Below are 14,670 nucleotides of genomic sequence, written 5' to 3' on the forward strand. Positions count from 1 at the left end.
CGAAAATTTTCAAAAATGAAAACATATCGTAATAGGAAAATAAAGAGGTTCAACATAATAACCAGAATTACACAGCACTTCGAATTTTTAATTAAAGGAAAATTTAAATTGAAATGATTAATCATTAAAAAGTGAAAAACTTTCCAATATCACAAACTTTCACTTCTGTGAAACAAAAAAATTTATATCAAATTTTTATGCCTAAAACAAATTAGCTTCTTATAAATAAATTATTAAATTGATATTTGAAAGAGCATAATGAAATTAAATTTCTTACTTCTTCGAAAGTTAGAATATTGTCGTATAGTTGAATCATTTTGAAGTAAATTTAATTGTTATAACTGTTGTAACTAAAAACTTTATATTTAGAAAACTGATAAAAATAGATAGGAAACTTTCCCTAATTAAATGAATTGTACATGCCTTTTATTAAATTACTTATTCAATCTTAAACGTTCGTTAAACATGAATTTAAAAATAATGTATACAAAATTAGCTAAAAAAATTGCAGATAAATGATGCTGAACGAAATTATCAAACAATATAGCATTTCGCTAGTCTGAGTTCGCAAAATAAATTCAAAAGAATCTCAAAATGAATCTGAGGATAGGAGTTAGAAATGCAGTGAGACCTGTGTAAGTGCGGGGCATCAATTTGATGGTCTATTTCGATAAGTGCTCACCTTATAAAAGTGAGATTTGGTTATTTTTGCCAGTTTGGTAATCTTTCCATACGATCAACTTAAACAAATGATAAACAGAAGTTATGATCATAATCAGAAGTTTCCCTTGTGAGCAGACAGCAGAATACTTTGGTATGTACATTGCTCAAAAATAAATTAATAAGAAGAATAAAAAAACTGCCCATCCTGAGAAACTTTTGATTTAATGGATCTTAATGTTCTATGGTTCGAGGGGTGACCTCAAATATGCTAATTAATTACTGCAGACGATATTTTAAGTTACACAATGGGACACAAATACGTACTTTATCTAAATAAGCATAATTTCTTTTTTGACGAATTCGGATTTCTACCCCAAACATGTAGAGGGTAGCCGCAATTTGGGAAATACGGTTCCCAAATAGTTCGATCAGGAGAGTGATCCAAAGTTTGGACTCCTTTATGGTAATTTTACTTTAGCATAGTTCGTAATATCTAGAGAACACTTTAAGCGAATTTAAAAAATTTTGTACACTATAATAAAATTCGTTAATCCAAAGATAACTGTGCTTGCAAAAAAATAACTTTTAGTGAATATTTATTATATTCTGTAACATTATTTAATAAAAGTCGAAAAATTTTTAAATGGTATGTATTTTTGTACAGCATTTCAAAGAATTTTACATAGTAAATATTCCATGGAAATTACATTTCAACTTTGTACATCATTTTAAAGAATTTTACAATACAAAATTAGAACAAAATGGGTCGAATAGCTCCTGAGGAATTTAATTTTTTAAAAAAGGTCGTATGTTTATTAGTCATTCTTTCTTGCCCACTCTACATCAAATTAGAGAGCACTAGTTTCATCTTTTGAAGAAACTATCAGTTTTTTGCTCCCAAATCTTCACCTAGCATTTTAATGGCCAAATAGCATAACAAAAAGTTAGTTCATTTCTAGCGATTTCTAAAATTGTTTTTCAATTCTTTTAAATTTTTTTTTGTTAACTTATATAATTTACAACATATTTATAACTTTGCTTTAATGTATTTTTTATTTTATCTTTGAATCTTTCTTTTACCTTACTATTTTATCTGATAAAAACAGGGTTCTTCAAGGAGTTTTAATTGCGATGATGTATGTTGGACAAGCTATTGCAATCGCCCCAGACTACAATAAAGCTAAACTGGCAGCGGTTAGAATTTTTAATCTTCTCGATGTAGTTCCTAGTATAGATCCCCTGTCTCAACAAGGCAAAAAATTGGTATGTTACTAATTAAGATATTTAAAGTTTTTATTGAAGTCATTCGGTATGTTTTAGCAGTAATCAATTGTATTAAACAATTGTTAAAGTCGATATGATAGGTAAAAACACCTTTTCACATCTATGACAGATCTGCAAAAATATACCCTTACAGTAAACTTAAATTTCTATTTTTCTATGAAATATAGATAGCTTTTGTTTTGGGCGTAAATATTTTTATTTTTAAAACTTCAATAATTCTTATTTTTTATTTCAAACACATATAGTTCAAAAACATAAATTTCTTTTATACATTAAAACAAGACTACAGAACTTCTAGCTTAAGTTTTTCACTAACATTTAACAAGAATATTTAAAAAGAACTATTATTTTTGTATTTCACATAAGAGAAGAAAAACTAAAGAAGTTGCCATCCAGTGTTTCAATAATGAAAATAATAAAAAATTAATTATGAGTAGCATTGTTTTTTGGCAAATATTGGCCCCCACTACATCAACCATGAATTCATCAGCATATCATATGGCCTTTACTTTAGTAAAGATTCAAACAGACCCACTACTTAGGCCATTTGATTATTGAAATTCAACAAAAATAATAACATTTTAATTAATCAAAAGTAGTTATAAAATATTTCTTTCTGAAATTAGCTTTAATAACTTCTCTTAAATCATTATTTTTTATCATTATTGGCACACTATATGGCATGTTACAATTAAAATTAACAAATTAAGTTGAAGTAGCGGTTTCAAAGTAAAATGCAGGGCGTTTGAAAAGAAGAACTCTTTACGTAGAAAAAGTGTCATGTTTTTTTAAGATCAAGCGTATTTATACACTTGATCATAAAAAAACAAGGTAGAAAAAAAATGAAGTTGCATACATGTATGCAACTTAATTTTTAATTGTTTTAGGCATAATATAATTTAGATACATTTTATAAATCGAAAAATAATTTTTTGATCTTCCGTATCTTTTAATTAGTCTGCCTATTTGACTAATTTTCTAATTGACCAATTTTTTCTATAACTTCTTGTTGCAAGGCAATTATCAATTTCGATGAATAATTGCGAGTCTGAAAATTAATGATAGCACTTGTTTTCCTACAAAGACAGATCTGTCTTATTCAAATGTTTCTTGTGTCTTACAGTTCTTTTCTACGTTTTTATAGTTTATCAAACAAAAGTACATTTTCTTTAAGTTTAAATACATTGTTTATAAAATGTTTCATAATGAAAGTGTTTATTTTCTCTCGTTTTTCTATTTCGAGAAAATTGCAATTCTGATAAAAAATATTATTTATCTTTGAAAATGAATAGTTGATAAAATACTAAAATATTTTGCTGGTCCTTCGAGTAAATCGGTTTAATCAGGTTCAGAATTGGGTAAATCGTATCAGTTGTTTCATTTCATTCGATCTTTTTGGAGAGAAAAAAACTCGATTTAATATACATAGCTTTCTTAAGAACAAATAAACGCAACGATTTATTTTTTTTTCTTTTTTCTTTTTTTGCGAAAAAAGTGATCGCCAGTTAAATGTCTCATATAACTCATCTTTCTTATTTGAAGCGGTCACTTTAGGCATTATNTTTAGCTATAGAGCCAGGTAAGACTGTGGCTCTAGTTGGAAGCAGTGGATGTGGCAAAAGTACTTGCGTGCAATTGATCGAACGTTTTTACGATCCTTTACATGGGAATTTAGTAAGTAGGTTTTGATTTCCCAAAATCATCTTGTCCTTGAGTTTCGTTAAATTTTGAAAATGAAATTTTAAAATACGATTGACAAAGTGTTTAAGAAGCAGTTATGTTTTTACAAAGCTTATAAGAATGTTTGAGTAACATTTAAGGTTTTGGCTTATGCGTACTGGAACACAAAACCGTTTAAATTTTAAACGCATGTTTAATGTCTTTTGTTGAGAAATTTTTGCGATTACACTATTAGAAATTTCTCTGTAAAAAATTTATATAGAAATTTATTTAATTGTTATTTTACTATATTCGACCAAGAAAGTCAAATAACCATAAAAATATAACATTAAATTACTATGTATGACGAAATATTGTTTATTGATTGTTTTTACCTAGTACAGTTTAACATCAACAAGAATTCTATTCGCGCTAACCAGGATCACCTAATGAAAAAAAATTCGCTTCGGATAGCTGGATACACCTTGTAGCTGAGGGAGCTAATCGGTCATTCTCATCATTGGCTAAACAGGGGTTCGAATCCCAGAGTTGGTATCATAATATTTCTTCCATTCCTTAAATACACGAAGAGCTTTCAGGTACCTACACTCTTCATTCGGTGACCCTAGATAATATTATCACTGATACATAAATGCGCAGCACCCATAGAACTTTAATGTAAGTTTAAGTTTTAATTTTATGATTTAGAAACTATGCTAATTATAAATGGTTACTAAACTGTACAGTTTTGTATTAACGGTTTTTTAACCGTACCTTTTGTAAACGGTTTCAAAACCATAACGGAAAAAAATGTTTCTGACCATAAACTTTAAGGTTAATCAGATGGAGGGATTCAAGCCGATTTTTTTTACCGTAATCTCAGAAGGAAAATTTGAACAGTGTTCAAGCTTGGAATATGTGATGAAATGAAAAGAAATAACTATAGTAAAATGCACGTTGCTGTTTCAACATTAAGTGCATAAAAATGTGATAAGTGCTTTCTTATGTTATGTTTTGATGTTATAAACAGGAACAATCCAGTAAAAGGAACCATTTTACAAAATGCCCAAACGTTTAAGTAACGCGTGTATGAATTTAACATTCCTTGAAAATATAAATTGCTTAGGATACTTGTATAATTTAACAAAGCATATATGTTTGTTACCCTGGAATTTTTCTGGTAAATTATTTGGGACTATTTTGTGGTAAAATATGATGAAAATTGAAACCAGTACAAAATTTTAAAAAAATATTTTAGCACAAATGAGTTACATAATACCTACTCTTGAGATTAATATATTTATAACATTATTGATTACGTTATGCTTATTTATGAATTTTAAATAGTAAATTATATTTGAAATTACATTCAAATCGTTATTTGATAAAGTGACAGTCAAGCTGATATTTTATTTTAAGGTATTTAAAGTTTCTTAACTGTAATATGGTATTACATTTTTCTAGTTTACAATCTGGTATTTAGAAATGTTCATCATAATATGATGTTTAAATTAATTGAATAAACTATGATATTTATAAATATACAATTTGGAGGAATTCCAGAATTTTTATCTCACCTGTTTTTCTATAAAATTATAAAAAATAATACTACAATAAGGAAGAAATAAGGTCAAAATGACCAGAATAGAGTAAAAATTTATCGCATTTCTGGCTCTATGGGAGCACCAAAAAGCTCAATAATATTTACCAAATCACCAGCAATGCATAAAATTATTTATTGGGTTAAATTTATTTTTCAGTTATGTATTTCTTTACAAATTTGTGATTATAAGAACAATAATTTTGAAAACCAGAACTTTCGGTAAATCATATGAACGGAAAAAATACCAAACGATAGGCATAAATACCATAAATTATGGTTTTATTGCTAGAAACTATTGCTATGTTATTTTTTACTACAAATGTCATTACTATACAGTACGGTAATTTGACCAGCATTTTTTCTCTATGTATAAACAATTCGGAATCAGTATTAACGAAATTCTAACACCGCTGAATTTTACTTGCGTCCCATCAAAAGTAGAGTGACTAAATGAATTAATATTTTCGCAACACTGTAAACAGATAATAATGTTAATTTACATTTTAATTCAGATGCTTGACGAAGAAAACGTTTCAGATTTGCAAGTGGCTAACCTCCGATCTCACATCGGTCTTGTATCACAAGAACCTGTCTTATTCAGTTACAGTCTAGCTGAAAACATTGCATACGGAGACAATTCTAGAACAGTTAAAATGCAAGAAATTATCGAAGCAGCACGTCAAGCCAATATACATACCTTCATTTCTTCATTACCTCAGGTAAAAATAGTTTTTTTTTTTTCATTTTTAAATCACTAATGTCTTATGAAGCAATTGGATTCAAAAATAAATTGGAAAAATGTTTAAACTTATTTTAACAATTAAAGACCCATTCATAGATTGTGTTTAGCGTTCAAATAAAATATTTTAAAAACGCTTTTGTAACAGCAAACAGTGAAAAATAGGTTTTTAAATCTTGCATACAAGCTATTTAATGTAAAAGAGCTGAAAATACAACTGAATAATTAAAGCAAGAGCAGCAGTAATTGATGAAGAAAACACCATGTCATTGGGCAAATTTGTTCAAAAGTTATTGCAGAAAGTTTTTTTGAACAATNTTATTATAATTTCCTTGACTTGTGAATTTCCTCTGACTTGTGAATTTCCTCTGACTTGTGAATTATAATTTCTTTTAAGTACATAAACTTTAAGAGTTAAAAATTAATGCATAAAATTTTTCTCCTGCAGGTAGCAATCGAAGCAATAGAAAGTATACGTACTGTCGCCTCTTTACATCAAGAAAAGAAATTCTATCAACAGTTCTACTCAGCTCTTCTGAAGCCCTTTAAGTCAGTTTTTAGTCACACAATCAAATTTTTTTTTAAATTTTTATGAGTTATAAACAAGTAAAAAAGCAATGTAAATTTAAGAAAAAGAAATCAAATTTAAAAATAAATTGCTTACTAAAATAAATAAATAAAAAATAAATTTTGAAACAATTGAGCATCGACTCTCGTTAAACTGTTCTATTTTATTTTATTTTATTTTATTTTATAACCGTCGTTGAACAGCCGATCCAATTTTATAGGTTAAGGACTAGAAAAAATGTTCTTATGAGAAATAAAAAAAAAATTATTCATTTTGTAAAAAGATGCGTTTTTTTTAAATACAGCTTAAAGTTATAAGTATGGTTCATAAGAAAACGACGAGTTTCCATTTCGCTGTCAAAATGTTAAAACAAATATTATATGTTTATAATGAATTTAAACTTACAAATACTCCTCTATTGCTACAACTGCTACTAGGAAAATGAAAAACAAGCATAATTTTCCTTCATTTCCTTCTTACAATCTTAGCTCTTTAAGTTTATAAGACAAGTTTTTGTAGGTGACTACTAGTCAAGTTATCTTTGTCCTTGCATAACAAAAGTTTAGTTTTTATAGAAATCCTTGTAGCAATGATTGTTCCAGGTTTGATCCAGGCATCCAGTGTTTGCTTCAAAAGTATGCTATTATTGTTGATCACATATCTTGACAGCTTACAACTGAAATCAATATTTTATGCCATAAATGTCATAAAAAAAACTATTGCTCACTATAAAACTATTTTATTGCTATTTTAACAATAGTTGTATTTGCTTTCAACTTTTGTCTAGTATTCAGTGTTCATTTGCTTTGTGTCCAGTGTAACGAAAATTTCATCTGCTATAATGATTGCCGCTATTCTGTAAAAAACTCAATTACTCAAATTACAGTAAAATGTACATGCCCTCAAAAGGGGGAATGTACTTTTTACCGTAAAATCTTATTTTACCGAAAGTTACGGAACAGAAATCTGATATACAGCAATTTTTACAGCATTAGTTACCTTGAAATCACTGACTCACGCTGATTAAATGAATGTTACTGTAAAAATTACGCGATAATATTTTGTTGTAAAAATGAGGGATTGTTCACTTAAAGTGCCGGTACTTTATGCTATAGTTTGATTTGGAATTTTTCACAGTGTATACCAATTGAAACATGACTTTGTTTAAGTCAAATAATATCGTATAATATTGTTTCATATGATTTAATTTAAAGAAATATATGATTCAATTTTACACCATGTTGAGCTCACAGAAAATTTGCTTGTTATCACAGCTAAAATTCTAATGATATATCAAAATATTAGGACGCTGGTTAGTAATAACATTAATATTTTCCTTAAGGACATGATTTCCTTTTAAGCTTACATGAAATTATGATCATATCAGAAATAATTTATTACGTTTAATTTTAGTTTCCTTAATTATTTTTTGATAATTATAAAAATTTCCCGGTTTTCTAATTTAATTAAATTTATACTCTTAAATTATCAAAAAAAAACTAAAAAAATGACTTACCTTTAAATTAATGCTTCAATTAAAAAGTAAATCCTTCAGCAAGTTTCGTAAAATACTTAGCAAATAATTAAGAAGTATATAAATAAACTGCATTGTTTTTCTTTTTTGTTCTAGTCATTTTGCTTTGAAAAACACCTCCTTTTATTAATATAATGCTGACACTTATTTTTTTAGGAATTCTCAGAAAATGGCACACATTAGAGGTCTTATTTATGGATTTGCCCAAGGAACAAATATATTTTCTTATGCTGCAGTCTTGTACTATGGATCAGTACTAGTAGCTGATAAAGAGATCAAATATGAAAATTTATTAAAGTGAGATATTTTTGAAAAGATCCCCAAAATTATTTTCATTAACAATTTTGAGTACATAAAATTTATAACTTTAAGGACTTTCTTTCCATGACTTGATTGGCAGACATAAAAATATTAAGCGCATAAAAAAATATTAAGCGCGAAAATTTTAGAAATTGGAGACATACCGTGATAGGAAAATAAAGAGGTTTAATCTAATAACCAGAATTACACAGCACTTAGAATTTTTGACTAAGGAAAAATTTAAATTGAAATGATTAATAATTAAAAAATGAAAAACTTTCCAGTATCACAAACTTTTAATTCTGCGCAAACAAAAAATTTGTATCAAATTTTTATGCCTAAAACATATTAGCTTCTTATTAATAAATTATTAAATTGATATTTGAAAGAGCATAATGAAATTAAATTTCTTACTTCTTCGAAAGTTAGAATATTGTCGTATAGTTTTCATTCGTATAGTTGAATCATTTTGAAGTAAATTTAATTGTTATAACTGTTGTAACTAAAAACTTTATATTTAGAAAACTGACTAAAATAGATAGGAAGCTTTCCCTAAATAAATGAATTGTACATGCCTTTAATTAAACTACTTATTCAATCTTAAACGTTCGTTAAACATGAATTAAAAAATAATATATACAAAACAAGCTAAAAAAGTTGTAGATAAAAAGTTGCTGAACGAAATTATCAAACAATAATGCATTTCGCTAGTCTGAGTTCACGAATTAAATTCAAAAGAATCTCAAAATAAATCTGGGGACAGGAGTTAGAAATGCTGTGAGACCTGTGTAAGTGTGGGGCATCAATTTGATGGTCTATTTCGATAAGTGCTCACCTTATAAAAGGGAGATTTGGTTATTTTTGCCAGTTTGGTAATCTTTCCATACGATCAACTTAAACAAATGATAAACAGAAGTTATGATCATAATCAGAAGTTTCCCTTGTGAGCAGACAGCAGAATACTTTGGTATGTACATTTGCTCAAAAATAAATAAATGAGAAGAATAAAAAAACTGACCACCCTGAGAAACTTTTGATCTAATGGATCTTAACGTTCTATGATCCGAGGGGGTGACCTCAAATATGCTAATTAATTACTGCAGACGATATTTTAAGTTGCAAAATAGGACAGAAATACGCACTTTCTCTAAATAAACATACATGTTTTTTTTTGTGACAAATTTTGGTTTCTACCCCAAGCATATTGGGGGTAGCTGCAATTTGGGAAATACGGTTCCCAAATAGTTCGATCAGGAGAGTGATCCAAAGTTTGAACGCCTTTATGTTAATTTTACTTTAGCATATTTCGTTACATCTCGAGAACGTTTTAAGCGAATTTAAAAAATTTTGTATACAATAATAAAATTCGTTAATCCAAAGATAACTGCACGCAAAAAATAACTTTTAGTGAACATTATTTAACCTTATTTAACAAAAGTAAAAAAAAAATTAAATGGTGAGTTATGTAACTTTGTACATCATTTTAAAGAATTTTACAATAAAAAATTTGAACAAAATTGGCCGAATAGCTAATGAGAAATTAAATTTTTTAACAAAGGTCGTATGCTTAGAGTCGAATATTTATTAGTCATTCTTTCTTGCTCACTCTACATCGAATTAAAGCGCACTAGTTTCATCTTTCGGAAAAATTATCATTTTTTGCTCCCAAATCTTCACTTATCATTTTAATGGCCAAATAGCCTAACAAAAGTCCATTCATTTCTTGCGAATTTTAAAATTAATGTTTTTCGGTTCTTTTAATTTTTTTTAATTATTTTTTTAATTTATAGCTTTGTTTCAATGCATTTTTTATTTTACCTTTGAATCTTTCTTTGGCCTTACTATTTTATCTAATAAAAACAGGGTTCTTCAAGGAGTTTTAATTGCGATGATGTATGTTGGACAAGCTATTGCAATCGCCCCAGACTACAATAAAGCTAAACTGGCCGCTGTTAGAATTTTTAATCTTCTTGATATAGTTCCCAGTATAGATCCCCTGTCTCAACAAGGAAAAAAATTGGTAAGTTACTAATTAAGATAATTAAAGTTTTTATTGAAATCATTCGTTATGTTTTAGCAGTAATCAATTGTTTTAAACAATTGTTAAAGTCAATATGATAAGCAAAAATAGGTTTTCACATCTATGGCAGATCTTCAAAAATTCATCTTTACAGTTAACAAAACTAACTTTATATGTTTCTATAAAATATAGATAGTTTTTGTTTTGGGTGTAAAAATTTCTTTTTTTAAAACTTTAATAATTTTATCTTTTATTTCTAACATATATAGTTCAAAAACATAAATTTATTTTATACTTTAAAACAGGCCTACAGAACTTCTAGCTTAAGTTTTTCATTAGCATTTAACGGGACTACATATTTAAAAAGAACTATAATTTTCGTACATCACATAAGAGAAGAAAAACTAAAGAAGTTGCCATCCAGTGTTTCAGTAATAAAATAATAAAAAATTAATTATGAGTAACGCTGTTTTTTGGCAAATATTGGCCACCGCTACATCAACCATGAATTCATCTGCATATCATATGGCCTTTACTTTAATAAAAATTCAAACAGTTACACTACTTAGGCCATTTGATTATTGATATTAAAAAAAGTAATAACACTTTAATTAATCAGAAGTAATTATAAAATATTTCTTTCTAAGACTTGCTTTAATAACTTCTTTGAAAACATTATTTATGATCATTATTGGGACATTATATGACATGTTACAATTGAAATTAACAAATTAAGTTGAAGTAGCGTTTTTAAAGTAAAATGCAGGGCGTTTGAAAAGAAGGAAGAAAAACTTTTTCCACAGAAAAAGTGCCATGTTTTTTTAGATCAAGTGTATTTATACACTTGATTATAAAAAACATGGTAAAATTAAAAATTAAGTTGCATACACGTTTTAACGTATATGCAACTTAATCTTTTAATTGTTTTAAGTATAATATAATTTAGATACATTTTATAAATCGAAAAATAATTTTTTTGATCTTCCATATCTTTTAACCGTGCCTAATCCGTGCCTATTAGACTAATTTTCTAATTGATCAATTTTTTCTATAACTTCTTGTTGCAAGGCAATTATCAATTTCGATGAATAATTGCGTGTCTGAGAATTAATGATAGCACTTGTTTTCCTAGAAAGACAGATCTGTCTTATTCAGATGTTTCTTGTGTTTTACTGTTGTTTTCTGCGTTTTTATAATTTATCAAACAAAAGTACATTTTCTTTAAGTTTTAATATATTGTTAATAAAATGTTTCATAATGAAAGTGTTTATTTTCTCTCATTTCTCCATTTCGAGAAAATTACGATTCTGATAAAAATATTATTAATATTTGAAAACGAATATATATCGTTGGTAAGTTAGTAAAACACTAAAATATTTTTCTGGTCCTTCGAGTAAACCGGTTTAATCGGGATCAGGATTGAGTAAATCGTATCAGTTGTTTAATTTTTTCTTTCTACCTTTTTGAAAAAAAAAAATCGATTTAATATACATAGCTTTCTTAAGAATAAATAAACTAAACTATTTGGGATTTTTTTTTTGATTGCCAGTTAAACGTCTCATATAAATTGACTCATCTTTCTTATTTGACGTGGTCACTTTTGGCAGCTTTCCCACCTGTGATATTGTATAAAGGGTCAGTGAAAATTAAACTGAACGATTTTTTCAATGATTTAAATTTCAATAGAATAATTGACTAAAATATTCCAGACATATATATAGCATAAGATGAAAATTAATATAATTCAAACTTTGGAGAAATCTAATTTTGTTTAGTTTATAGTCTTTTATTTACTTCTTCATGTTAAACTCATAAATTCTATTTTTTTCTTTTTTAGAATGAAGTCAATGGCTATATTGATTTCCAAAAAGTACACTTCAATTATCCAAGCCGACCTGATATAAAAATCTTGAGAGGTCTTAATTTAGCAATAGAGCCAGGTAAGACTGTGGCTCTAGTTGGAAGTAGTGGATGTGGCAAAAGTACTTGTGTGCAATTGATCGAACGTTTTTACGATCCTTTGCATGGGAATTTAGTAAGTAGGTTTTGATTTCCTAAAATCTTTTTGTCCTTGAGTTTCGTTAAGTTTTGAAAATGAAATTTTAAAATACGATTGACAAAGTGTTTAAGTAGCAGTTATGTTTTTACAAAGCTTATAAGAATGTTTGAGTAACATTTAAGGTTTCGGCTTATGCAAACTCTTAACGTACTGGAACACAAAACCGTTTAAATTTTAAACGTTTGCTTTCTCTTTTGTATAGAATTTTTTGTGATTACACTATTAGAAATTTCTCTGTAAAAAAAAAGTTAAATAGGAATTTATTTAATTGTTATTTTACTATATTTGACCAAGACAGTCAAATAACCATAAAAATATAACATTAAATTGTTAATTATGACGAAAAATAGTTTATTGATTGTTTTTACCTAATACAGTTTAACATCAACAAGAATTCTATCTGTGCTAACTAGGACCACCTAATGAAACCAATTTATTCCGGGTAGCTGAATACACTCTGTAGCTGAGGGAGCTAATCGGTCATTCTCATCATTGTCTAAACAGGGGTTCGAATCCCAGAGTTAGTACCATAATATTTCTTCTATTCCTTAAATACACGAAGAGCTTTCAGGACCTTACACTCTTCAGTCGGTGACCCTAGATAATATGAAATTATCACTGGCATATAAATGCGCAGCAACAATAGAACTTTAATGTAAATTTAAGTTTTAATTTTATGGTTTAGACTATGCTGATAATAAATGGTTACAAAACCGTACAGTTTTGTATTCATGTTTTTTTTTACCGCACCTGTTGTAAACGGTTTCGAAGCCATAACGGAAAAAAATGTTTCTAACAATAAACTTTAAAGTTAATCAGATCGAGAAATTCCTGCCGAATTTTTTACCGTAATCTGAGAAGGAAAATTTTAACGGTGTAAAAGCTTGGAATATGTGATGAAATGAAAAGAAGTAGCTATAGTATAATGCACGTAACTTTTCAACATAAAGTGTATATAAATGTGATAAGTGCAATGCTTTGTCATGTTTTGATGTTATAACAAGAGCAACTCCGTAAATTCTTAGTGCTAAATCTTTGCATGTCCTGTAGTAAGCTTTAATAAAGCGTTCGCAAACGTTTAAGTAAAAAGAACGTTTTCACAAATCGTGACTGAACGTTTAAGTGTAACTTAACGTTCCTTGAAAATATAAACTGCTTAAGATACTTGTATGATTTAACAAAGCATACATGTTTGTTACCCTGGAATTTTTCTGGTAAAATATTTGGTACTATTTTGTGGTGAAATAAGGTGAAAATTGAAAATTGTGTTACATAATACCTACTCTTGAGATTAATATACTTATAACATTATTGATTATGTTATGCTCATTTATAAATTTTAAATAGTAAATTATACAGTGATACCTCGAGATACGAGTTTAATTCGTTCCGTAACCTCGCTCGTAACTCAAAGCAATTTTCCCCATTGAAATTAATTGAAATGCAATTAATCCGTTCCAGCCCCAAAAATGCTACCACCAATTGTTTTTGTTACGTATTTATAAATGACAAATACTGCATAAAAGCATAATAAAAGAGAATGTAAAGGAAAAAAAACTGGTTTTATAAAGTGTACATACATATTTGTATTTTGGTCACTTAAATGCAACTTACAACTTAAATGCTACGGCATGCTTAATTTTAGTCACTGCTTTTCTCTTTACTGGTCTTCGCTTTCTTAGTCGGATTCAAAAAAAACTGTCCAAGGAGGTTTGTTTCTTCCTCCTTTTTAGAATGCTGAAGAAATGAGTTAGGCGAGTGTCATTAAATAGCTCCGATGCACGACTAGTTGCAACTTTTTCGGGGTGTTTCTTTTCCACGAACTGTGAAATTCTCTCCCACACTCCCAAGAAATCTTTTATCTCACTTGTAGAGACAACCTCATCCACCTCTGGCTCTTCCTCGAAAACAATTTCTTGCAGAATCCCCGAATGCTGCTGCAACTGTAACTCTTGTAATTCCTCGGTCGTCAGTTCCTGAGAGTGCTCCTCGACGAGCTCGTTCACGTCTCTCTCACCCATCACCAGATCCATGGATTTTCCCAGAGACACAATCTCCTCCTCCACTGGCACTTCAGGTTCAAATCCTTCGAAACTACAGACTCAGGCCACAGCCCAATTTTCGGCTGCAGACTAACTAAGGCCACAGCTTTTTCCATGCAGAGGTCAAGGTTCTCGTTGTAACACTCAGCCAGGTCTGATCAATAATTCTGAGGCATATCACGATGTTAAAGTGGTCCTT

The 14,670-nt window shown here is 28.4% G+C and overlaps 1 protein-coding gene across 1 annotated transcript in view; it reads left to right on the top strand.

The window, feature by feature from the left end:
- LOC139425003 (ATP-dependent translocase ABCB1-like) overlaps window positions 1–14,670 on the top strand; it is a 53,354-nt gene that overhangs the window by 32,532 nt on the left and 6,152 nt on the right. The window contains exons 20-23 of the mRNA XM_071177576.1: window positions 6,397–6,497; window positions 8,207–8,347; window positions 10,214–10,370; window positions 12,208–12,405. Of these exons, the coding sequence (XP_071033677.1) occupies window positions 6,397–6,497; window positions 8,207–8,347; window positions 10,214–10,370; window positions 12,208–12,405 (597 nt within the window). The remainder of the gene's footprint in view (window positions 1–6,396; window positions 6,498–8,206; window positions 8,348–10,213; window positions 10,371–12,207; window positions 12,406–14,670) is intronic.

This window comes from Parasteatoda tepidariorum, chromosome 2 (genome assembly GCF_043381705.1).
Source record: "Parasteatoda tepidariorum isolate YZ-2023 chromosome 2, CAS_Ptep_4.0, whole genome shotgun sequence".
Classification (NCBI taxonomy): domain Eukaryota; kingdom Metazoa; phylum Arthropoda; class Arachnida; order Araneae; family Theridiidae; genus Parasteatoda; species Parasteatoda tepidariorum.